The sequence below is a fragment of the Oncorhynchus mykiss genome, chromosome 6 (genome assembly GCF_013265735.2).
Source record: "Oncorhynchus mykiss isolate Arlee chromosome 6, USDA_OmykA_1.1, whole genome shotgun sequence".
Lineage (NCBI taxonomy): Eukaryota > Metazoa > Chordata > Actinopteri > Salmoniformes > Salmonidae > Oncorhynchus > Oncorhynchus mykiss.
In genome coordinates this window covers 51,519,860-51,546,912 of record NC_048570.1, presented here as the reverse complement: position 1 = coordinate 51,546,912, position 27,053 = coordinate 51,519,860, and the positions used below count along the sequence as shown (strand labels likewise).

Genomic DNA, 27,053 nt, shown 5'->3' with positions numbered 1-27,053 from the left:
TGATCAGAGATGCAGCCAAGAGGCCCATGATCACTCTGGATGAACTGCAGAGATCTACAGCTGAGGTGGGAGACTCTGTCCATAGGACAACAATCAGTCATATATTGCACAAATCTGGCCTTTATGGAAGAGTGGCAAGAAAGCCATTTCTTAAAGATATCCATAAAAAGTGTTGTTTAAAGTTTGCCACAAGCCACCTGGGAGACACACCAAACATGTGGAAGAAGGTGCTCTGGTCAGATGAAACCAAAATTTAACTTTTTGGCAACAATGCAATGGCGTAAAAGCAACACAGCTCATCACCTTGAACACACCATCCCCACTGTCAAACATGGTGGTGGCAGCATCATGGTTTGGGCCTGCTTTTCTTCAGCAGGGATGGGGAAGATGGTTCAAATTGATGGGAAGATGGATGGAGCCAAATACAGGACCATTCTGGAAGAAAACCTGATGGAGTCTGCAAAAGACCTGAGACTGGGACGGAGATTTGTCTTCCAACAAGACAATGATCCAAAACATAAAGCAAAATCTACAATGGAATGGTTAAAAAATAAACATATCCAGGTGTTAGAATGGCCAAGTCAAAGTCCACACCTGAATCCAATCGAGAATCTGTGGAAAGAACTGAAAACTGCTGTTCACAAATGCTCTCCATCCAACCTCACTGAGCTCGAGCTGTTTTGCAAGGAGGAATGGGAAAAAATGTCAGTCTCTCGATGTGCAAAACTGATAGAGACATACCCCAAGCGACTTACAGCTGTAATCGCAGCAAAAGGTGGCGCTACAAAGTATTAACTTAAGGGGGCTGAATAATTTTGCACGCCCAATTTTTCAGTTTTTGATTTGTTAAAAAAGTTTGAAATATCCAATAAATGTCGTTCCACTTCATGATTGTGTCCCACTTGTTGTTGATTCTTCACAAAAAAATACAGTTTTATATCTTTATGTTTGAAGCCTGAAATGTGGCAAAAGGTCGCAAAGTTCAAGGGGGCCGAATACTTTCGCAAGGCACTGTATATGTTAAAAACATCCTAATGATTGATTCTGTACTTAGTTTGAAATGTTTCTTCGACCTGTAATATAACTTTTTGAAATTTTTGTCCGACGTAACGCTGACCAGAATGAGCGTTTGGATATGTATACCAAACGTGCTAACAAAAGGAGGTATTTGGACATGAATAACGGACATTATCGAACAAAACAAACATTTATTGTGGACCTGGGATTCCTGGAGTGATTTCTGATGAAGATCATCAAAGGTAAGGGAATATTTATCATGTAATTTCTTGTTTATGTTGACGCCAACATGGCGGCTATTTTAACTCTTTCTGAGCGCCGTCTCAGATTATTGCATGGTTTGCTTATTCCGTAAAGTTTGCATTAAGGAGAGGTATATCTATAATTCCATGTGTATAACAGTATTTCTGTTGAATGATGTGACTATACAAAATCACTGGATGTTTTTGGAACTAGTGAATGTAACGTGCCAATGTAAACTCATATTTTGATAAATATGAACTTTATCAAACAAAACATACATGTATTGTGTAACATGAAGTCCTATGAGTGTCATCTGATGAAGATCATCAAAGGTTAGTGATTAATTTGATCTCTATTTGTGCTTTTTGTGACTGCCATCTTTGGCTGGAAAAAATGGCTGCGTTTATTGTCGTTTGGTGGTGACCTAACATAATCGTTTGTGGTGCTTTTGCTGTAAAGCATATTTGAATCGGACACTGTGGTGGGATTACCAACAAGATAACCTTTAAAATGGTATAAAATACATGTATGTTTGAGGAATTTTAATTATGAGACTTTTGATGTTTTGAATTTGGCGCCCTGCACTTTCACTGGCTGTTGTCATATCGATCCCGTTAACGGCATTTCAGCCCTAAGAAGTGTTAAGAGAGCTAGCTAGCTACATGTCTAAACAAAAGACATCCCATCAAGTTAGCCAGTTGTGTCTGGGGGTGATTACGGCCATCTATTGTATTCATGGACATGTGTACATGTCTAAACAATAGTGACCTATCCATTTAGCTAAATGTGGCTGGGTGGTGGTTATAGCATTTCTTTCACATGACCAATCAATGTCTGGGTAAGCATCATCTAATAATTATAAAATATTTATATCATATTTTTATCTGGACACTTTCAAAATCAGATTAGGATATAGGCCAAGGACTAGATAAAGTATATTTTTACCTTAAAGCACTTTTAGTCTTGAAAGCTTTGGTTGTTTACTACACTACCTTAGTCACTCTGTTTAGTCACTCTGTTTAGCCTGACATGAATCCTTAAAGAGATGGGTGGGGCTAAGTCTTAAGAGGGTGTTAACAATGCTGAATGGGTGTAAACAAAGAGGAGCTTTCCGGTAGATGTACCAAAACATTCAAGGGGGGCTATTTTTTTTATTAAAGGATTTACTACAAACTAACAGGGTGGAAAGTGAAATCAAAGACACAGGAAAATCTTAAATATAATAATAATAATAATAATAATAATAATAATAATAATAATAATAATAATAATAATAAATACAATAATCATGAAAAAGGGATAATAAGAGAGATTTTAAGTAGGATTATAAAAAAATTAAGAAAGATTTTGAATATTATATTTTGAATGGCTTATTTCTCATAATTTAGAAGTTGATGAATAGCGGGGACGTGGCAAAAAGGCCTTCGTCCACTAAAAACAAAATGCATCAACTTCTATTTGAGATCCATAGCTTTTTGTTTTATGCTGAACGACACCTAACTTCATATTTAAAGGCCTTTGGAATCCACATTTACACTAAATAAGAGGTGATATTTCCCGGGGACAGAAAAGGCACTGGATTGTAGGAATGACCTAGTCAAGTAAATATGTTTCATGACTGTGTTAAGTCAGATGCTCCATTCTAATTCCACATACGCCAATGCAGGCGGTCTTTCCAAACAGCTCTTACACTAAAAGGGCATTACTATAATTTGCACAATTTCACAGTATTATTCTAACTTCATAGTTTGGATACATGTATACATACACAGGAAATCACGTTTTTGACTGCACTGGGCCTTTAAGACAACTTAATTAAGCAAGAACATACATTTTCTTCAATTTTTTTTACTTTTTCTAGTTCACCTCACCACTACTTTATGTTTGTGATCTAGTTTCTCCCCAGAGGCCGGAGAACCTGAGCTGCAGGACTGAGGACCTGAGAACTGTTATCTGCACCTGGAACCCTGGTAGACCTGCTAACCTGTATGAACCCTACAAACGCACACACACCCTTCACATAAAGTGAGTCCACACACACACACACACACACAAACTTGTATAGCTCCACCCACCAGCTTCCTCTGGTGTTCTCTATCTCAACAGATTATTAGCACGTGGAGGCATAATGATCATACTGTGTCAGACACATCTCTTACCTCTCTCTCCACTGTGTTTGTGCAGGAACACTGTTGAGGATCCTATCAAGTGTGGTGAGTGGTTCTGCAGGTTCCAGGCTGTCCCAGGCTTAGAGTGGTATCATGTCTCAGTGGTAGTCAAAAACCAGCTAGGAGAGGAGAAACAAAGCTACAGCTTCAACATCACTGACAGAGGTGAGGACAGGAAATACTGAGATAAATGTCATACAGCTCTTATATTACAACACTGTTTATGGCTAACATTCGATGAGTAATGTTGGTGTGCACCCACAACATTGGAAAAAAGTCTCCATTTGCTCCTATACCACCTTTTGTGTCACAATGTTTTGATCATCAGTGGTATCTAGATCTATTGTATTTGCATGCTGTGTGTGTGAAGTGTTCCCAGTCCCAGAGGGAGTGAAAGTGAGTCCAGGGGTGACAGAAGCCAATGTGTCCTGGGTTGTGAGGGGGAACCTGTCTGGGGTGGAGCTCTTCTGCCAGGTAACAGCAGACCCAGTAGAGCCTAGGAGACCGACACACCTGGCTGAAGCAGCAGACCTACAGAGCATATCCATGGTGAGAAAAACAATCATTGACAGGTGACAAAATGTAATTATCAATATAGCTCACACTAGCTCATCAGCTCAACTGTTTTCCATTGCAAAATGTTTTGCTGCAGTTTGCATTAATGAATGTTCCACATGGGTCTGATATAAACCCAGTAACATTCTGTCTTGTGGCTGTGTTAGCATCAGGTGTGCAATGGAGGCTCGGACGAACGTTGTGATGTCAGCCTAGAGCAGCTCTCGCCCAACACCCGTTATGCCACCAGGGCGCGCTGTGCTGTGAGAGGGAACCTAGAGGGAGAGTGGACACAACCCACGCACTTCACTACCTGTGAGTCCTATCATAGTGGAGTGGTGAAGTTATTTATTTTTGAAGGTTTATTGATGGGTTGATGAACCCACTTCCTGCTTCTTTGTGCAGACCCCCTGGTGAGGCTGGATGTGTGGAGGAGGGTCAGATTGCTGTCCCATGGTCAGCGCAACGTCACTCTGCTCTGGATCCCGGTGAGGCCTTACTGCTGGATGAGATGAAGGAGAGGAGACAAGGAGAGAAAGACAGTTCAGATTATTGGTTTATTGAGTGTTGAACCCGGTCTTACATTGTGCTGATCAAATCTCAGCACATGAACATCTCTCTCTTTCTCCTCAGCAATTAAGTGGCTCGGCATCTAGTGTTAAAATCCAGGGCTACAAGGTACGCTGGAGGCAGGAGGGGTGCCAGTGGATCCTGTGGAAGGACAGAGAGCAGACACAGACTGAGATCTCCATTGGCCCAGGGCAATGTGACATGATCATCCAGGCTGTTATTCAGCCTGGCTCCTCCCCCCCAGGCCACATCACCATACCTCCGGTGGAGAGAATAGGTCAGTTATCAACACCTGTGGCAATAGAGGGCTCGCAGTTGCGTCACAAATCAACTAGCAAACACACCAGGCGCCATGTTGGATGGCCAGAGTCAATATGGTGGAAGTCCTCCAATCGTCTACAGAATGGCTGCGTTTTGCTACCACCGGAAATTTCTAGAAGATTGCCTTTTATTTAATCTCTCTAAGGACCCAGAAAACAGAGGCAGTGGGAGAACCTATTCAAGTAAGTAAATATATATATATTAACTATGTATTATAAGATCGCTACAGGAACTTAATGTGCAGGCTAACCCAAATGAGCTGTTAGCTTTACAAGTGGCATAGCTAGCTAAGTGAATTAAATATCACCATCTAGCAATGAGCTTATCATTGTAACTTAAAAACGCATTTGTAGCTTGGTAGCTAGCTAGCTAACATCCACTGGATAGGGTGAAACGATTAGCTAGCAGTTCCAGCTGTCAAAGAAGGGAGAGTAGGCTACTCTGGATAGGGGGGATACCTTTGTGGGAGGACGTTACGAAAAAATTATCCACTTCCAGTCCCTAGTGAGAAACTATAAGGACGAGAGATATAAAAACATTCAGTACTGTATCATTTGAGTATAATGCAGTCTGTTTCTTTATGATGTTTTCTGTCCTCAGATACAAAGCACTCTTCACCCTGTCTGCAGGTGAAGAGGTCCCAATGAATGTCCCAAGAGAATAAAGGGACTTCCTTGTATACCAAGGGTTACATGTGTACCTATGTTAGCAAATTGTGTAAATGAAAATACAGTTCTAAAGTCTGGAGCAGGCCAACCCTGTTGGGTGTGCAAGTTTGGGTTCCAGCTCCGCACTAACACACCTGATTCAGTTTATCAAACCTAAAAGGGTTGATTATCAAGTGTGCTATTTCTGGGCTGAAATAGAAGTATGCTCATTAAGTAGATCAGGGAGAGAGGTTGGCCACATCTGGTATTGTAACACTTTAAATGACACTCAGTGTCATAACACGTTATGACACGGTCATAGCCATGTCATAATATGTCATAACAGCTGACATAACTTGTCATAACCTGTCAAAATATGGTCATAACACTCTCATTTGACATATAGTACCAGTCATGATGACAGCTTTGCACACTCTTGGCATTCTTTCAACCAGCTTCATGAGGAATGATTTTCCAACGGTCTTGAAGGAGTTCCCACATATGCTGAGCACTTATTGGCTGCTTTTCCTTCACTATGCGGTCAAACTCATCCCAAACCATCTCAATTGGGTTTTGGTCGGGTGATTGTGGAGGCCAGGTCATCTGACGTAGCACTCAATCAATCTACTTATTGGTCAAATAGCCCTTACACAGCCTGGAGGTGTGTTTTGGGTCACTGTCCTGTGCAAATCAAATAATAGTCCCACTAAGCTCAAACCAGATGAGATGGCGTATCGCTGCTGAATGCTGTGGTAGCCATGCTGGTTAAGCGTACCTTGAGTTCTAAATAAATCACAGACAGTGTCACCAGCAAAGCACCCCCACACCATCACACCTCCTCCTCCGCATGTGTGGTTCCCAATATGAAGCAAGGAGATCATCCGTTCACCTACTCTGCGTCTGACAAAGACACGGAGGATGGATCCAAAAAATGTACTTGGTCTTTTATCAAATAGGGCTATTTTCTGTATACCACCCCTTCATGTCACAACACAACTGATTGGCTCAAACGCATTAAGAAGGAAAGAAATTCCACAAATTAACTTGAAACAATGCACACCTGTTAATTTAAATGCATTGCAGGTTACTACCTCATGAAGCTGGTTGAGAGTGGCAAGAGTATCAAGGCAAAGGGTGGCTACTTTGAAGAATCTCAAATATAAAATATGTTTTGATTTGTTCAAAACCTATTTGGTTAATACATGATTCCATATGTGTTATTATTCTACAATGTAGAAAATAGTAAAAAATAAAGAAAAACCCTTGAATGAGTAGGTGTATCCAAACTTTTGACTGGCACTGTATATTGTTATTTTGTGGCTGGTTATGACACCTACATAAGAGTGTCAGAACCTACCAATGTAGTAATTCTATGGCTGGTTATGACACCTCCATACGTGTCAAAACCCACAAAACCTACCACACAAAGCAAAACATTCCATTACACCATAGCCTACTTGTCAACAGTATGTTTGTCATATAACATTTTCTGAAATTATCATTGTATTTGCGCATACAATGATGTCAGACATGCACCTACCCTAATGCTCTGTTGCTGATGACTGGGATGAATGTATGAGCAGATTTCAGGAAACCCTCTTTTTTGACTGATACTATCATAAGGACATGTACGGGAGGCCTATCTCGCTTATATAATTATGATGGTCATAATGCTTCTTCATCAGAGTGCAACTAATGTTTGTTGTTGAATGTATCAAGGCACAAGGCGAGACCCAAATGCAGACACAGGAGGGAGATGGTTGGAGTCTTGCAATGTTTATTAATTCAAAGGGGTAGGCAAGAGAATGGTCGTGGACAGGCAAAAAAGTCAAAACCAGATCAGAGTTCAGGAGGTACAGAGTGGCAGCTCATGGTCAAGACAGGCAGAATGGTCAGGCAGGCGGGTACAAAGTCCAGAAACGGGCAAGAGTCAAAACCGGGAGGACTAGAAATAGGAGAATGGAAAAAGCAGGAGAATGAGAAAAACACAGGTTGACTTGGAAACATACAAGACGAACTGGTACAGAGAGACAGGAAACACAGGGATAAATACACTGGGGAACACAAGTGACACCTGGGGGGGTGGAGACAATAATCAGGACAGGTGAAACTGATCAGGGTGTGACAGAACGCTGTTGAATGCCGAAACCTGAACTAAAGACCTCGGTTAAAAAGCTGACAGTGTTTTTATGTTTTTATTTATTTTGGATCCTGCGGCTCTTAGGCTAAGTTTCTGTGAGCGCTGCTGTCTGTCCCGGGATCCTGTCAGATTCCGCATAGGGGGAGAGACACAAATACCCAGCTAACCTAGTTGGCTCGGCGGTCTCAAATGGAAGCCGCTATTGAACGTTTCCAGCACTGCAGGAGCTGTGTTTACTTTGCTTTGTTCCAGGACAATGTGGACCCGTGCTGACTTTCAATGTAGCAACTGCTTGCTTGCGGAGGATTACAGGAGTGAAGCAGCTACTCTTAGCAAGCAAGTAGCAAACCTACACAAGCTACTGGGGAACACACGGCCGCCTACTTTTTCATTTTCTTCCACCCCAGTAGCATGACTCCGCTCTGGTCTGGTGGCAGTTTGGCCGCCGTTTCAGCTCTCCACAGCCGACTGGCCGGCACTCGACAGGGTTTTATACCTGAAGAGGTTACCCCTTTCCTGGAGAACGGAGCTGTTCTCGACCCAACCAACCAACAATGGAGGTACGTCACTCGCTGTGGAAATCAAAGAAAGCGTGGTAGCAATACATGGTTATAACATCTACCGGAAAGACAGAAATTCACGACGGGGGCGGTGTTGCGGTCTATATTCAGAACCACCTTCCCGTAAAGCTTAGAGACAAACTAATGTTAAATACTGTTGAAGCAATATGGCTACAGGTTCATCTTCCTCACTTAAAGCCCAATCTTGTGGCAAGCTGCAATAGACCACCAAGTGCCAACAGTCAGTATCTGGATAATAAGTGTGAAATGCTTGATTATGTATGTGATATCAACAGAGAAGTATATTTTCTGGGTGATTTAAATATTACTGGCTATCATCAAGCAGCCCACTCAAGAAAAAACTTCAAAGTGCCTGCAACCTGGTTCAGGTTGACAGTCAACCTACCAGGGTAGTTACAAACATCACAGGAATTAAATCAACATGTATTGATCACATCTATACTAATGCTGCAGAAATTTGCTTTAAAGCAGTATCCAAATCCATAGGATGTAGTGATCACAATATAGTAGCCATATCTAGGAAAACCGAAGTTCCAAAGGCTGGGTTTAATATAGGTCATACAATAAGTTTTGTACTGATTTACATGTTGATGGTGTAAAGAATATTTGCTGGTCTGTGGCGTATAATGAGGAGCAACCAGTAGCTGCACTTGACACATTTATGAAATTGCTTATTCCAGCTACTAATAAGCAAGCACCCATTAAGAAAATGACTGTAAAAAATGTCAAATACCCTTTGATTGATGAGGAATTGAAAAAGTTTATGGTTGAGAGGAATGAGGCAAAAGATATGGAAAGTAAATCTGGCAGCCCAACTGATTGGCAAACGCACAGCAAATTAAGAAATCATGTGTCTAAACTAAATAAAAAATAATAATAAACTATACTATGAAACAAAGATCAATTATATAAAGAATTATAGTAAAAAGCTTTGGGGCACCTTAAATTACATTTTGGAGAAAAAAGACTCATTGAATCACAAGGCTCATTCATCACAAAGCCCACTGATATTGCCAACTACTTTAATTACTTTTTCATTGGCAAGATAACTTCTCTAGGGTAGGGGGCAGTATTCGGAATTTTGGATGAAAATCATGCCCAAATTAAACGGCCTGCTACTCGGGCCCAGAAGATTTGGATAGAAAACACTCTAAAGTTTCCAAAACTGTTAAAATACTGTCTGTGAGTATAACAGAACTGATTTGACAGGCGAAACCCTGAGAAAAATCCATTCAGGAAGTAGTTTTTTTTTGTTGATTTTGTAGTTTTCTATTCAATGCCATTACAGTATCCATTGACTTAGGACTCAATTTGCACTTCCTATGCCTTCCACTAGATGTCAACAGTCTTTAGAAATTGTTTCAGGCTTGTATTCGTATAAATGAGGGAGTAAGACCAGTCTGAATGAGTGGACCCCTGACGTGTTACAGAGCTTTTACATGCGCAATCCCGAGAGAGTGCATTTCTTGTTTACCTTTTATATTGACGACGTTATTGTCTGGTTGAAATATTATAGATCATTTAGGCTAAAAACAACCTGAGGATTGAATATAAACATTGTTTGACATGTTTCTATGAACTTTACAGATACAATTTGGATTTTTTGTCTGCCTGTTTTGACTGCGTTTGAGCCTGTGGATTACTGAAGAAAACGCGCAAAGAAAACGGAGGTTTTTGGATATAAAGAGACTTTATCGAACAAAAGGAACATTTATTGAGTAAATGAATGTCTTCTGAGTGCAACCATATGAAGATCATCAAAGGTAAGGGATTCATTTTATCTCTTTCTGAGTTTTGTAACGCTTCTGCTTGGCTGGTTACTGTTTGTAATAATTTGTCAACTGGGTTGTGTTCTCAAATAATCGTAAGGTATGCTTTCGCCGTAAAGCATTTTTTAAATCTGACACCGTGGTTGGATCACAAGAAGTTAATCTTTGAACCTATGCAAAATATGTTTTGTTTTCTGAATTTTTATAATGAGTATTTCTGTATTTGAATCTGGCGCTCTGCAATCTCACTGGATGTTGGCCAGATGGGACGCTAGCATCCCACATACCCCAGAGTGTGTGTAAGAAGTTGAAAAAATTATTGTTGTCTATCAACAGTGACAAGCCACCGGAGTCCAACAATCTGGATTGAAAATGACTAAGGATAATAGCAGACGATATTGTCACTCCTATTTGCCACATCTTCAATTTAAGCCTACTACAAAGTGTATACCCTCAGGCCTGGAAGGAAACTAAAGTAATTCGGCTTCCCAAGAATTGTAAAGCCCCCTTTACTGGCTCAAATAGCCGACCAATCAGCCTGTTACCAACCCTTAGTAAACTTCTGGAACAAATTGTGTTTGCCCAGATACAATGCTATAGTAAACAAATTGACAACAGACTTTCAGCATGCTTATTGGGAAGGACACTCAACAAGCACAGCACTTACACAAATTGCTGACGATTGGCTGAGAGAAATTGAGGATACAATTATTGTGTTGGCTCTCTAGTTAGACTTCAGTGCAGCTTTTGGCATTATTGATCATGGAAAAACGTATGTGTTATGGCTTTACACCCTCTGCTATAATGTGGCTAAAGAGTTGTATAATAGAACACAGAGGGTGTTCTTTAACAGAAGCCTCTCAAACATAATCCAGGTAGAATCAGGAATTCCCCAGGGTAGCTGTTTAGGCCCCTTGCTTTTTTCCATTTTTACTAATGACATACCACTGGCTTTGCATAAAGCTAGAATGTCTATGTATGCGGAGACTCAACACAATACATGTCAGCTACTACAGCAACTGAAATGACTGCAACACCTAACAAAGAGCTGCAGTTATTTTCAGAGTGGGTGCAAGGAATAAGTTAGCCCTAAATATTTCTAAAACTAAAAGCATTGTATTTGGGACAAAACATTCACTAAACCCTAAAACTCAAATAAATCTTGTAATAAATAATGTGGAAATTGAGCAAGTTGAGATCAAATCGAATCAAATTGTATTAGTCACATGCGCTGAATACTGTGAAATGCTTACTTACGAGCCCCTAACCAACAGTGCAGTTTAAAAAAATACGGATAAGAATAAGAGATTAAATTAAGAAGTAATTAAAGAGCAGCAGTAAAAAATAACAATATATACAATGCCGGTACAGAGTCAACGTGCGGGGTCACCGGTTAGTTGAGGTAGTATATACAGTATATGTAGGTAGAGTTAATTAAAGTGACTATGCATAGATGACAACAGAGAGTGGCAGTGGTGTGGGGGGGGGGGGGGGGGGTCTTATGGCTTAGGGTAGAAGCTGTTTAGAAGTCTCTTGGACCTAGACTTGGGGCTCCGGTACCGCTTGCCATGCGGTATCAGAGAGAACAGTCTATGACTAGGGTGGCTGGAGTCTTTGACAATTTTTAGGGACTTCCTCTGACACCGCCTGGTACAGAGATCCTGGATGGCAGGAAGCTTGACCCCAGTGATGTACTGGGCCGTTCGCACTACCCTCTGTAGTGCCTTGCGGTCGGAGGCCAAGCAGATGCCATACCAGGCAGTGATGCAACCAGTCAGGATGCTCTCGATTGTGCAGCTGTAGGTCCCTTTGAGGATCTGAGGACCCATGCCAAATCTTTTCAGTCTCCTGAGGGGGAATAGGTTTTTTCGTTCCCTCTACACGACTGTCATGGTGTTCTTGGACCATGTTAGTTTGTTGTTGATGTGAACACCAAGGAACTTCAAGCTCTCAACCTTTTCCACTGCAGCCCCGTCGATGAGAATGTGGGCGTGCTAGGTCCACTTGACACAAGAGGTCTCTTCACAGTCCCCAAGTCCAGAACAGGCTATGGGAGGTGCACAGTACTACATAGTCATGACTACATGTAACTCTATTCCATATCAAGTAACTGATGCAAGCAGTAAAATTTGATTTAAAAACAGATTAAAAAAACACTTTATGGAACAGCGGGGACTGTGAAGCAACCCAAACATAGGCACAGACAGACACATTTATACACACACACGATTACATACGCGCTATACGCACATTTAGTACTGTAGATATGTGGTAGTGGTTTAGTAGCGGCCTGAATTACACAGTGTGTTGTGTATGGGTGTCAAGTAAACTGTTACCCTTTTTTTTTGTTCACCTGAAATAATGCTTTACTAATAATAGCCTTCTTGTTACTAACATGTCTAACCTGTCATGTATTGTCATGTTGTGTCTTGTTTCTGTCCTTTCCCTTCACCCTGTCTCCCTCTGCTGGTCGTTATTAGGTTACCTTTTCTCCCCCTCTTTCCCCCAGCTGTTCCTTGTCTCCTCCTAACTACCTCGTCACCCCTTTTCCCACCTGTTCCTTTTTTCCCTCTGATTAGTCCTCTATATCTCTCTCTGTTTTTGTTTCTGTCTTTGTCGGATTCTTGTTTGTGTTATTCATGCCTGAACCAGACTATCGTCATGTTTGCTGCAACCTTGTCCTGTCCTGTCGGAATCTGCCGGTCCATCTGAGCCTACGTTTGTTTTGTTATTAAAGAAGCTCTGTTTACGTTAATTCGCTTTTGGGTCCTCATTCACGCACCGTAACAGAAGAATCCGACCAAGAATGGACCCAGCGACTTCGGATCCTCTCCACTCAGCCGTCGAGATCCAGGGAGCGATGCTAGGCAGACACGAGCAGGAATTGTCTGCTGCTCGACATGCCGTTGAGACCCTGGCCACCCAAGTCTCCAACCTCACAGAACAGGTTCACCATCTCCGCCTCGATCCACCGGCCACTTCCAGGGCTTTCGAATCTCCGGAGCCCAGAATCAATAACCCGCCGTGTTACTCTGGGGAGCCCACTGAATGCCGCTCGTTCCTCACCCAGTGTGATATTGTGTTTTCTCTCCAGCCCAACACTTACTCCAGGAGCACTGCTCGTGTCGCCTACGTCATATCTCTCCTTACTGGACGGGCTCGTGAGTGGGGCACGGCAATCTGGGAGGCAAGGGCTGAGTGTACTAACCAGTATCAGGACTTTAAGGAGGAGATGATACGGGTTTTTGATCGATCTGTTTTTGGGGAGGAGGCGTCCAGGGTCCTGTCTTCCCTATGTCAAGGTAATCGATCCATAACAGACTACTCTATTGAGTTTCACACTCTTGCTGCCTCCAGTGGCTGGAACGAGCCGGCTTTGCTCGCTCGTTTTCTGGAGGGTCTCCGCGCAGAGGTAAAGGATGAGATTCTCTCCCGGGAGGTTCCTTCCAGCGTGGATTCCTTGATTGAACTCGCTATTCGCATTGAGCGACGGGTTGATCTTCGTCACCGAGCTCGTGGAAAGGAGCTCGCGTTCTCCGTTGCCCCCCTCTCCGCATCACTACCATCTTCCTCTGCCGGCTCGGGTGCTGAGCCTATGCAGCTGGGAGGTATCCGCATCTCGACTAAGGAGAGGGAACGGAGAATCACCAACCGCCTCTGTCTCTATTGCGGTTCTGCTGGTCATTTTGTCACTTCATGTCCAGTAAAAGCCAGAGCTCATCAGTAAGCGGAGGGCTACTGGTGAGCGCTACTACTCCTGTCTCTCCTTCAAGATCCTGCACTACCTTGTCGGTCCATCTACGCTGGACCGGTTCGTCAGCTTCCTGCAGTGCCTTAATAGACTCTGGGGCGGAGGGCTGTTTTATGGACGAGACCTGGGCTCGGGAACATGACATTCCTCTCAGACAGTTAAGGGAGTCCACGGCCTTGTTCGCCCTGGATGGTAGTCCTCTCCCCAGGATTCAGCGTGAGACGCTACCTTTAACCCTCACTGTTTCTGGTAATCATAGCGAAACCATTTCTTTTTTAATTTTTCGTTCACCTTTTACACCTGTTGTTTTGGGCCATCCCTGGCTAGTTTGTCATAATCCTTCCATTAATTGGTCTAGTAATTCTATCCTCTCCTGGAACGTCTCTTGTCATGTGAAATGTTTAATGTCTGCTATCCCTCCTGTTTCCTCTGTCTCTTCTTCACAGGAGGAGCCTGGTGATTTGACAGGGGTGCCGGAGGAATATCACGATCTGCGCACGGTGTTCAGTCGGTCCAGGGCCACCTCTCTTCCTCCACACCGGTCGTATGATTGTAGTATTGATCTCCTTCCGGGAACCACTCCCCCCCGGGGTAGACTATACTCTCTGTCGGCTCCCGAACGTAAGGCTCTCGAAGATTATTTGTCTGTAGCTCTTGCCGCCGGTACCATAGTCCCCTCCTCCTCTCCCGCCGGAGCGGGGTTTTTTTTTTGTTAAGAAGAAGGACGGGTCCCTGCGCCCCTGCATAGATTATCGAGGGCTGAATGACATAACAGTGAAGAATCGTTATCCGCTTCCTCTTATGTCTTCAGCCTTCGAGATCCTGCAGGGAGCCAGGTTTTTCACTAAGTTGGACCTTCGTAACGCTTACCATCTCGTGCGCATCAGGGAGGGGGACGAGTGGAAGACGCCGTTTAACACTCCGTTAGGGCACTTTGAATACCGGGTTCTTCCTTTCGGCCTCGCTAACGCTCCAGCTGTCTTTCAGGCATTAGTCAATGATGTCCTGAGAGACATGCTGAACATCTTTGTTTTCGTTTACCTTGACGATATCCTGATTTTTTCACCGTCACTCCAGATTCATGTTCAGCACGTTCGACGTGTCCTCCAGCGCCTTTTAGAGAATTGTCTTTTTGTGAAGGCTGAGAAGTGCTCTTTTCATGCCTCCTCCGTCACATTTCTCGGTTCTGTTATTTCCGCTGAAGGCATTAAGATGGATCCCGCTAAGGTCCAAGCTGTCATTGATTGGCCCGTCCCTAAGTCACGCGTCGAGCTGCAGCGCTTTCTCGGCTTCGCGAACTTCTATCGTCGTTTCATCCGTAATTTCGGTCAGGTGGCAGCTCCTCTCACAGCCCTTACTTCTGTCAAGACGTGCTTTAAGTGGTCCGTTTCCGCCCAGGGAGCTTTTGATCTCCTCAAGAATCGTTTTACATCCGCACCTATCCTTGTTACACCTGACGTCACTAGACAGTTCGTTGTCGAGGTTGACGCGTCAGAGGTGGGCGTGGGAGCCATTCTTTCTCAGCGCTCCCTCTCTGACGACAAGGTCCACCCTTGCGCGTATTTTTCTCATCGCCTGTCGCCGTCGGAACGTAACTATGATGTGGGAAACCGCGAACTGCTCGCCATCCGCTTAGCCCTAGGCGAATGGCGACAGTGGTTGGAGGGGGCGACCGTTCCTTTTGTCGTTTGGACTGACCATAGGAACCTTGAGTACATCCGTTCTGCCAAACGACTTAATGCGCGTCAGGCGCGCTGGGCGCTGTTTTTCGCTCGTTTCGAGTTCGTGATTTCTTATCGTCCGGGCTCTAAGAACACCAAGCCTGATGCTTTATCTCGTCTCTTCAGTTCTTCAGTAGCCTCCACTGACCCCGAGGGGATTCTCCCTGAGGGGCGTGTTGTCGGGTTGACTGTCTGGGGAATTGAGAGGCAGGAAAAGCAAGCACTCACTCAAACTCCGTCGCCGCGCGCTTGTCCCAGGAACCTTCTTTTCGTTCCCGTTCCTACTCGTCTGGCCGTTCTTCAGTGGGCTCACTCTGCCAAGTTAGCCGGCCACCCTGGCGTTCGGGGTACGCTTGCTTCCATTCGCCAGCGTTTTTGGTGGCCCACCCGGGAGCATGACACGCGTCGCTTCGTGGCTGCTTGTTCGGTCTGCGCGCAGACTAAGTCCGTTAACTCCCCTCCTGCCGGCCGTCTCAGGCCGCTTCCCATTCCCTCTCGACCGTGGTCTCACATCGCCTTAGATTTTGTCACCGGACTGCCTTCGTCAGCGGGGAAGACTGTTATTCTTAGGGTTGTCGACAGGTTCTCTAAGGCGGCTCATTTTATTCCCCTTGCTAAGCTTCCTTCTGCTAAAGAGACGGCACAAATCATCATCGAGAATGTTTTCAGAATTCATGGCCTTCCGTCAGACGTCGTTTCGGACAGAGGTCCGCAATTCACGTCTCAATTTTGGAGGGAGTTTTGCCGTTTGATTGGGGCTTCCGTCAGTCTCTCTTCCGGCTTTCACCCCCAGTCTAACGGTCAAGCAGAACGGGCCAATCAGACTATTGGTCGCATCTTACGCAGTCTTTCTTTTCGCAACCCTGCGTCTTGGTCAGAACAGCTCCCCTGGGCAGAATACGCCCACAACTCGCTTCCTTCGTCTGCGACCGGGCTATCTCCTTTTCAGAGTAGCCTCGGGTACCAGCCTCCGCTGTTCTCATCTCAGTTCGCCGAGTCCAGCGTCCCCTCCGCTCAGGCTTTTGTCCAACGTTGCGAGCGCACCTGGAAGAGGGTCAGGTCTGCACTTTGCCGTTATAGGGCGCAGACTGTGAGGGCTGCTAATAAGCGTAGAACTAAGAGTCCTAGATATTGTCGCGGTCAGAGAGTTTGGCTCTCCACTCAGAACCTTCCCCTTAAGACCGCTTCTCGCAAGTTGACCCCGCGGTTCATTGGTCCGTTCCGTATTTCCCAGATCATTAATCCTGTCGCAGTGCGACTTCTCCTTCCGCGATATCTTCGTCGCGTCCACCCGGTCTTCCATGTCTCCTGTGTCAAGCACGTTCTTCGCGCCCCCGCTCGTCTTCCCCCCCCCCCCCCATCCTTGTCGAGGGCGCACCCATCTACAGGGTCCGTAGGATTTTGAACATGCGTCCTCGGGGCCGTGGTCATCAGTACCTAGTAGATTGGGAGGGGTACGGTCCTGAGGAGAGGAGTTGGGTTCCCTCTCGGGACGTGCTGGACCGTGCGCTGATCGATGATTTCCTCCGTTGCCGCCAGGTTTCCTCCTCGAGTGCGCCAGGAGGCGCTCGGTGAGTGGGGGGGTACTGTCATGTATTGTCATGTTGTGTCTTGTTTCTGTCCTTTCCCTTCACCCTGTCTCCCTCTGCTGGTCGTTATTAGGTTACCTTTTCTCCCCCTCTTTCCCCCAGCTGTTCCTTGTCTCCTCCTAACTACCTCGTCACCCCTTTTCCCACCTGTTCCCTTTTTCCCTCTGATTAGTCCTCTATATCTCTCTCTGTTTTTGTTTCTGTCTTTGTCGGATTCTTGTTTGTGTTATTCATGCCTGAACCAGACTATCGTCATGTTTGCTGCAACCTTGTCCTGTCCTGTCGGAATCTGCCGGTCCATCTGAGCCTACGTTTGTTTTGTTATTAAAGAAGCTCTGTTTACGTTAATTCGCTTTTGGGTCCTCATTCACGCACCGTAACATAACCTTTACATATAAGTTATCTTACTGTACATTTTGACATTTATATGAGTGTTGATTCTTTGAAGGGAACTTTTTTTAATTGCTGCCTTAAAACTATTATTCAAGATAAACTAGTGTCAATGTTGATTAATCACAGATCACCATCCTGCAATAAAGAGGGGAAGGGAATCTTGTTAATTTATCTGTTTCTGTGTTGCATTCTCAAATGAACATTACAACCCTTTTTGTTCAGTTGTAAGCTCTCTAGTTTTATGAGTGTCAAACATTTTTTCAGGATACCAGCCATGTGAACTCATTTTACAGCTGACTATGGGATGTAATGCCAATGCAACCATAGGTCTACAGCAGTGGTTCCCAACTCCAGTCCTCCAGTACCCCAAACAGCACCCAACAGAAGTGGTTCCCAACAGCACACATGTTGGTTGTAGACCTGGGCAAACATACCTGATTCAACTCATTGAGGGCCTGATGATTGGTCGACAAGTTGAATCCGGTGTGCTTGTCCAGGGCTACAATACAAATGTGTACTGTCGGGGGTACTCGAGGACCAGAGTTGGGAACCACTGGCCTACAATATGATGGCATTAGCCTTATGGGAATTTGCAATGCACCCCTTGACATTGTGCATCTGAAGCAGAGAATAGCTGAACTTATACACTGTATCTCAACAATATGTATCTTCTCAATATAAAAATTATACCAGTAGACAATGTATGAGGCTAATCATTATACTAGATGTTGTACATGCCTTGGGCTGACATAGAAAAGCCAACCCTTGCAATCTAGGTAGTGAAATGTATGGAAGCAGGAGATAATGGGATTCTAATCTTAAAACACACACACACCTTTTACCACTTAGTAAAGCCAGATACTTTTCTCCCAGAAGGTCTGAGTGGCACTTGGAGGTTCTACTGTCATAATGAAGATGCTTTGCATAAGACGACCACAACAATTACATTGTCTATGCTACATGTGTTTAAAATATCAAGAAAGAAAATATTTGGGCTATAAGAAATCATTTTTATTTAATGGGGCAAAGCAGAGATGACAAAATACTTTTAATTTCACCCATACAACAATATAGCCTATTATTAAAGTACAGTATGTTTACAATATCATGAACAATCGTTTTTACATGTTGTTCCAAATTAAATGTTATATATTCGTGTGGTTTAAGGGGCACTTTTATTGTGATGACAAGTTGCTCTACTCAAATGGCACAACAGAATCATTCAGATTGACCAAAGCACAGCCAATGACACCGTCTCCTTCCATATTTAGAAAAGGGTGAAGTAGAAGTGAAAACTGATGCTGCTTGCAGCATTGCTCATCTTCACCGTGGGAATCCAGTCGACATGGGTGTCTTGATAGAGGTCAGCTGGTGAACCTACCATAAAGAAATGAAAAGCACACCAGCTGTTAGAATATCACTTTTTCAGGTCAACTATACCATCAGGGCTCTTGATTATTTTGGTTGTGTTTAATTCATTCATGTCTTTTGGTGTCATATAAAGATTCAATCTATTGTTGGGCTGGAACAACCAATAGGCAACACAGCAGGTTGTCTTATCCCATTGAGGCATTTGTCCCATGCTGTGATGTCCATACCTTTAACCTCCTCAATTGAATAAAGTTCAAATCATCATTGGTTCAGTGCAACTGAATTTTTTTGGGACAATAATGTCCTCCTCCAGGGTAGATGGACGTCATATTGTACAATTTGTGTATCCCCTTTTCATAGGCCTAGATTACATGGTTGCATTCAATGACAAGGTTGTTTTAATTGATCTGTTGTCAGTGTCAAATCAAATCACATTTTATTTGTCACATGCGCCGAATACAACAACCTTACAGTGAAATGCTTACATACAAGCCCTTAACCAACCATGCAGTTGTAAGAAAAATACGTGTTAAGTAAAAAAATATATATTAAAGAGCAGCAGTAAAATAACAGTAGTGAGGCCATATACAGGGGGTACCGGTCAAGAGTCAATCAATGTGCGGGTGCACCGGTTAATTGAGGTAATATGTACATGTAGGTAGAGTTAAAGTGACTTTGCATTGCTAATAAACTGAGTAGCAGCAGCGTAATGGAGGGAGGTGCAATTCAAATAGTCTGGGTTGTCAACAGAGTAGGCCTAGGCCTCTACCCTGTGATTTCCCGTATTAAAAAATATTCTGCTAGTTGTTTCCAGTTATATAAAGTATAGTAAAATTGCATGTTTATCAAACGCCACATTTTTCTTGTGCAAAGGAAAGAAACGACTCTGATATAGCCTATAGGCCTGCACCACCAAGCTCTCAATTATGACTATCCAATCTACTCAATCAAATTAGGAATAGTAGGAATAGTAGGCTTACATTAGTATGCAAGTGCAATGATAGATGCATGCAATGCTTTATTAAAGGTGAATTTTTGGGGTGAAAAAGTTGCTTCCCCAAAACTTGAAAATCATGCACTGCCTATGTTTGAGACACATGCTAATAGCTAGACTACAAGCTTTCTAGCTAGCTAATGTTGGCTAACTTGGTCTTGTTTTTAACACCTGGTTAGCATAACAGCTAACAATTAAACTTGAAATCAGACTTACTACCAGTGATCAAATGATTGGAGCAGACCCTGTAATGACAGCTTGACAGGCAAAACAGTTTCTTTGCTTTTCTGACAGTTCTTGAGTCTTATCTCCTCGGTGTACATATTTGTTTAGGCACTGTTATCATGCAATTTGAGGAAGCTACTCAGCTGTTGATGTCGTAAGAATTCATGCGGTGGTCTTCCAACATGGCCGCCAGGAGGCACCATACGTCAACTGCAAGCCCTCTATACCTGCCTGCTTTGTGCCAACACCTGTTCCAAAACGGCTGCACCAACATATTTTCCAATTCTTGTGCTGATAACTGAGCCAACATTTTTGTCTTATTGCTGTTACAGTTGTACACAGGTTGCTCTTCTTTGGGCCTACAGCAGTTGTGTGTGTGAGACTGTCTCTAGCTCTCTTATTGTCTTTTGTCCAGAGTATCTTTGGAATGCCACGCGTGTGAGTGGGAGTGCCAGCGGAGGCTTCCACCTCATCTGGAAAGAGCAGGAAGGTGTCACTTGTGGGTACACTGTAGAGTGGTGCACAGTGGGAAGCGGAGTTTCCTGCACTCTGCAATGGAGGAGGGTGCCAGTGGGAAACACATCAGTGTCCCTACCAGCAGGTATCACACAACAGGTTTACACACACCACCATTACCCTTTTAGGTAACATCGTACATGAATACTGTGATTACAGTAGTAACAAAGATAAGGGAAACTGTCCAACATCAATTTCAACTTAAAACCTACTGGCACTACCTTTTAGTTACAATATATATATTTTGCAGGGGATTTTAAAGCGGGTCATAGGTACACCTTTGATATATATGGCTGCACTGACGAAGGAGACAAACTACTGGAGATCCTCACTGGCTACTCCCAGGAACTCAGTGAGTGGGTTACGTTGTGATTATGTATTGTGACAACTAAGAAATGGGTTGTGAAAGTGGTAGGTAACCCCTTCTCCTCTCTTCCCCTCTCTCTCTCTTCCTCCTTTCTCTATAGAGCCTGTCCAGTCTCCCAGTCTGGTTGAGCCCATTCGAACAACTTCCTCTTCTGTGACACTGGAGTGGCATTACCATGAGGACGACCACTCTCACCCAGGGTTCATCACTGGTTACTTGGTAACCGTGCACAAGACAGGGTCTCAGAGGTCACCAGGTCATGTGCCAAGTGGGTATCATCAATGTCAACATGGGTAACAAGCTATTCAATTGAAAATAAGTCATGAAAGGATTTGTTCCTCTGACACAGTGTTTCCTGTATCTAGGTCCTTTTACCAAGACGGTGGCAGACCCCCACAATAAGTCTCTAACCATAGTAGGACTGCAGGAGCACCAGAAGTACACCTTCCATCTGAGTGCACTCACTAATGTTGGACCAGGCCCGCATACTACTGTAACTGTCAAGACCCAGACAATCCGTGAGTCAAACTCCGGCTGGAGCACTCTAAGGGCAGGGGCAGACTGGGTCATATTGAAATGTATTAATTAAAACCTCTTAAACGTTAAGTCCCTTATATTGGGGACTTTGAGTGGTTCTGGACTGATTACAGACCAACTTTTCTGTGTACAGAACGTTCTGTGAATGGCACAGCACACCGTGAAAGCTCTGGTTGTCCCGCTTCACATGCCGCTCTGTCATAAGTTATATGAAATGGTGCCAATTTTGCACTGTCACTAAGTATGATCACATTTATTTGACAGTTAAGAGAGAAGTGGAAATATTATAGTAAGTTATTTATAATTTGATTGTTACTATATTTAGAAAGCATTTCAATCATTTCATGCCCTATACCTCCACTTTTGTTGAAGAGGAAAAAATGTATATGGTGAATACATCTCCGCAATGCATATATTTTTTTTTTACCAGAAAGGGGATATTTTGATCTTTCTGGCAGTACAATAATTGCTAGGTATTGTTTATGGCTCTCTCAAGATAAATAATAACTTTTGGGTATGTCTATTTAGGCGCAATTCTATATTTTGACATACAATTGTACCTGTAAAATAAAGCCCAGTAGGCACACAATTATGTGGTGTGTTGCTCACTCTTTTTAAATCTGAAAGCACATTTATATTTTAGATCATGACATTCTGAGCCCAGTAGTAATGACCTGGTGTTACTGTGTCCTGTGACAGCCTCTATTCTCCTGGCTAAGATCTTAACTCCTCTCCTGCTGCTGTTGGGGCTTGCCATCCTCCTGTGTCTATTCTGGAAAATGTGAGACGCTTTAAACACTATCCATTCAACATTATCACGTACAATTTATTTTTCAAGATTAACATTGGTCCTCCATACCACTATGTCATCCTTAACAGTCAAAGTGTAATGTGAACCCTGTCTAACCTCCTCTGTGGCTATCCTCCAGGCTGAGGAGTTGTATAGTGGAGCTGTTTGGGTACCCTGCTGGGATGAACATCAAACCAATTGAACTGGACCGACACATACATGAGGTACTGTGCAGTTCTGTACAGGCTTTCATGTCTCATGTGTCTGAAGTTGATGAGTACTGCCTCTTTGTCCGTTGTGTTTTCTCTCATTTGGATTTACCTTAAACAGATGGCAATAAACGGATGTACAATATGTTATAGTCACAATTATTGTTTTGCAATCTGATAGAATGACTGTGCAACTTCTCGCCTGATTCCATTCATCCTCTATTCTGTCCATCACATCTACAGACCAGTGAGAGGCTGCGGTGTCTCAAGGTGGGGGACTGTGTCTGCAGTGACATAGAGATCCTGAACGTCAGGCCAACCATGTCAGAGAGGATGCCTCTCATTCACCCCAAACTCCCCCGCCTTTCTTCCTCTTCCACCACCATTCCCTCCTCTTCATTCTGCCCTGTGCACCCTTCCTCCTACTCTTCATCCATGTCTTCCTCCTTGCCCTCCCTCTCACCTTCCTGTCCATCCTTTTCTACTCAACACCTGCACCAAAAAGGGTACTGTCCACAGTCACCCACAGAAGTCTGGGATTGCTCAGTCCAGACAAGCCTCACCAACAGAAGTTATTTCCACTCTGTGGGGGCGGAGCAATCCGTTGAGCTGAAACCAATCAGAGTCACAGACAGCAGTGACTTCTCCAGCTCACCAATCAAGCTCTCCAATCTCATCACCAGCGAGCCTTCTGAGGGGCCGCAGTTACGACCAGGGGCATTATTGGAGAATATTGATGGATACATCACCACTGACTCATTAGTTCAATGATTTTCAAGTCAATGACTGTATATATGAATGGACAAAGCCATTGATTACATGACACCATTCATTCCTATGTGAAGACTTAATAGCGCACTGAAGCCAAATTTAGTCAGTCATGTAGACATACAGTAACATGCTCAGTTTGAGCTACTCCTGGAAGTGACTTTGCTGGTTAGCTTAGTGCTGCCCCTCTCATTGAATAACTCCGCTTGAAGCCCGACTGGTGTTGGCTGCCACTAGCAACTAAATTATACTTCTAAATCAAAATGTATTTGTCACAATGCACCGAATACAACAGGTGTAGACTTTACCTTGAAATACTTACTTACGAGCCCTTAACCAACAATTCAGTTAAAAAGTGAGAAAAAAATGTAACTAAGAAAGAAAAAAATTGAAATAGTAACACAATAAAAGAACAGTAACGAGGATATACAGGGAGTACCGGTACCGAGTCAATGTGCAGGGGTATGAGGTAGTTGAGATAATTGAGATCAGTGGTGTAAACTACTACTTAAGTAGTTTTTGGGGGTATCTGTACCTTACTTCACTATTTATATTTTTGGCAACTTTTACTTTTACTTCACTACATTCCAATAGAAACGAATGTACTTTTTACTCCATGCATTTTCCCTGACACCCAAAAGTACGTATCACATTTTGACAGGAAAATGTTCCAATTCACACACTTATCAAGAGAACATTCCTGGTCATCCCTAATGCCTCTGATCTGGCGGACTCACTAAACACAAATGTTTTGTTTGTAAATTAGGTATGAGTGTTGGAGTGTGCCCCTCGCTATCTGTCCCAAAAAAAATTGTGCAGTCTGTTTTGCTGAATATAAGGAACTTGAAATGATTTATACTTATTTTTTGAAATATTTTTGTGATTACTTTTACTTTTGATGCTAAAGTATATTTAAAACCAAATACTTTTAGACTTTTACTAAAGTAGTATTTTACTGGGTGACTTTCACTTTTACTTTAGTCATTTTCTAGTAAGGTATCTTTACTTATACTCAAGTATGACATTTGAGTACTTTCTCCACCACTGATTGAGATATGTAAATGTAGGTAAGGGTAAAAGTGTCTAGGCAATCAGGATAGATAATAAACAGCATAGCAGCAGTGTATATGAAGAGAGTGCAAGTGTGTCTAAGTGTGTGTCTGTGTGGCATCAATATGTATGTGTGTGTGAGTGTGTGTGTGTGTGTGTCTTGGAGTGTCAGTGTAGTAGGTGTGAGTGTGTACAGAGCCAATGTAAGAATGTCAGTGCTAAGTAAAGGGGGGGGGGGGGGGGGGGTATAATGCAAATAGTCTGGGTTTTCCATTTGAATAACAGTCTTAGAATCAGATCAGGAGCCTGGGCCAATTGTGCACCGCCCTATGGGACTCCCGATAACGGCCGGTTGTGATACAGGCCGGGATCGAACCTGGGCCTGTAGAGACGGCTCTAGCACCTCTGCGCCATTCGGGAGGCCCCGGGACAGAAGATTTTTATGCGCTTCAGCACTCTGTGGTCCCGTTCTGTTAGCTTGTGTGGCCTACCACTTCGTGGCGGAGCCGTTGTTGCTCCTAGTTGTTTCCACTTCGCAATAAATAGCATTACAGTTGACCAGGGCAGCTCTAGCGGGGCAGAAATGTGATAAACTGACTTGACGAACTGACTGACGGTGTTTCTCTATGGAGATTGCATGTCTGTTTGCTCGATTTTATACACCAGCAACGGGTGTAGCTGAAATGGCCGAATCCACAAATTTGAAGGCGTGTCCACATACTCTTGTGTATATATAGTGTACATCTGGTGTGTTAGAAGCAATTATTGGTACCATGATTGTCTTCTAAGTATTATTTTGTTTACACAAAGACAGACCACGAAGATTGCCATTTTTCCATTCACTACAATGTGGGTCCTGTTTTCTGCAAACACTGCCTAAAGTACCTCGGTCAGCCTTGAACTTCCGTTATTCAGTGGGAGGGGACAGTCGTTCTCCCCTGAGTTAAGTAGTCAGTCTGATTCTGAAAGGTCAAGGGTCAAGATCTGTTGGTGGGATATTTTGCTGGGAAGATGACAAGATGTATGCACAACGTGTAGGGTTCAAATAACACTCTAAATCATTTGAGCTGCTCTGACAAAAGTGGGTTGCACCAAAGTTTTTACTGTGGTTTTTATGCTTATGGTGATGTCCTGATTTGTACTAGTGCCATGCACCCTAGAGTACTTCCATTATTTGAACCTGGACTGTGTGTTGTGTTTAGGGCAATGAATAATGTGCATATTGCATTCTATTTATATTGTGTAACTATATCTCATGTAAATAGACTCATTCACTTTCTCAGGTAAAGTATGTTAAATCCATTAGTCATGTTAAATCCATGCCAACATCACTACCACACCATCAACTCCTTGCTCTTAAGCAAATATGATCGTCTGTAGAAATGTATCCGTTAGCATTTTGAGGACCTCCAGATCTACACAGCTTACTCAATACTCATGTTACTCATACTCCTCTCTCCACATTGTCAATCTGCAGCGTAGACTTTTGAAAAGATTGTGGTTGTGAAACTGAGAGAATGTTGCCTCAACAGGCTGATTAGCGCACATCCTCCCAGTATCAAATGGATGATCTAAGGGGAAATGGCTCAATACAAACCGCTGGGGTGAATGTGAATCGTAAATGCAACTTCAATAATATCTTTTTAATGTCTATCTAAGCTACTGTATAATCTCACATAGGGGCTAGGCTTGAGGGTTATTGTAGCCTAGATTATTTTTACAGTTCATAAACCAAAATAAATCAATTCAAGTGTTATTTGTCACACGTGCCGAATACAACAGGTGTAGACTTTACCATGAAATGCTTACTTACGAGTCCTTTACCAACAATTCAGAGTTAAAAGGCAAGAAAAAAATGCAAATAAAGGGAAATAGTAACTCAATAAAATAACAATAATGAGGATATATACAAGGAGTACCGGTACCGAGACAATATGCAGGGGTATGAGATAGTTGAGGTAATTGAGATAATATGTACACTACAGTTCAAAAGTTTGGGGTCACTTAGAAATGTCCTTGTTTTTGAAAGAAAGCACCTTTTTGGTCCATTAAAATAACATCAAATTGATCAGAAATACAGTGTAGACATTGTTAATGTTGTAAATGACTATTATAGCTGGAAATAACAATTTATGGAATATCTACATAGAAGTACAGAGGCCCATTATCAGCAAGCATCACTCTTGTGTTCCAATGCACGGTGTGTGGGCTAATCCAAGTTTATCATTTTAAATTGGTAATTAGAAAACCCTTTTGAAATCATGTTAGCACGCTGAAAACTGTTGTCCTGATTAAAGAAGCAATAAAACTGGCCTTCTTTAGACTAGTTGATTATCTGGAGCCTCAGCATTTGTGGGTTCAATTACAGGCTCAAAATGGTCAGAAACAATTACATTTCTTCTGAGAAATGAAGGCAATTCCATGCGAGAAATTGCCAAGAAACTGAAGATCTTGTACATAGACTCATTCATTTTCTCAGTTAAAGTATGTTAAATCCATTAGGCATGTTAAATCCATGCCAACATCACTTCCACAACCATCAGTTCCTTGCTCTTAAGCAAATATGATCGTCTGTAGAAATGTATCCTTTAGCATTTTGAGGACCTTCAGGTCAACACAGTGTACTCAATACTCATGTTACTCTCTCCACATTGCCCATCTGCAGTGCAGACTTTTAAAAAGGTTGTAGTTGTGAAACTGAGAGAATGTTGCCTCAAAAGGTTGATTAGCCAACATCCTCTCGGTATCAAATGGAAGATCT

The 27,053-nt window shown here is 43.1% G+C and overlaps 1 protein-coding gene across 2 annotated transcripts in view; it reads left to right on the top strand.

Moving 5' to 3' along the window:
• Positions 1–23,616, top strand: part of osmr (oncostatin M receptor) — a 39,662-nt gene extending 16,046 nt beyond the window's left edge. For both annotated transcript variants that reach the window (XM_036980418.1, XM_021606784.2), the window contains exons 5-17: positions 3,156–3,285; positions 3,445–3,593; positions 3,799–3,977; positions 4,151–4,298; positions 4,389–4,471; positions 4,617–4,830; positions 20,471–20,656; positions 20,822–20,923; positions 21,039–21,206; positions 21,304–21,456; positions 22,175–22,256; positions 22,405–22,489; positions 22,718–23,616. In XM_036980418.1, coding sequence (XP_036836313.1) covers positions 3,156–3,285; positions 3,445–3,593; positions 3,799–3,977; positions 4,151–4,298; positions 4,389–4,471; positions 4,617–4,830; positions 20,471–20,656; positions 20,822–20,923; positions 21,039–21,206; positions 21,304–21,456; positions 22,175–22,256; positions 22,405–22,489; positions 22,718–23,245 — 2,207 coding nt within the window. In that variant the 3' untranslated portion in view covers positions 23,246–23,616. The remainder of the gene's footprint in view (positions 1–3,155; positions 3,286–3,444; positions 3,594–3,798; positions 3,978–4,150; positions 4,299–4,388; positions 4,472–4,616; positions 4,831–20,470; positions 20,657–20,821; positions 20,924–21,038; positions 21,207–21,303; positions 21,457–22,174; positions 22,257–22,404; positions 22,490–22,717) is intronic.
• Positions 23,617–27,053: the final 3,437 nt, after the last annotated feature.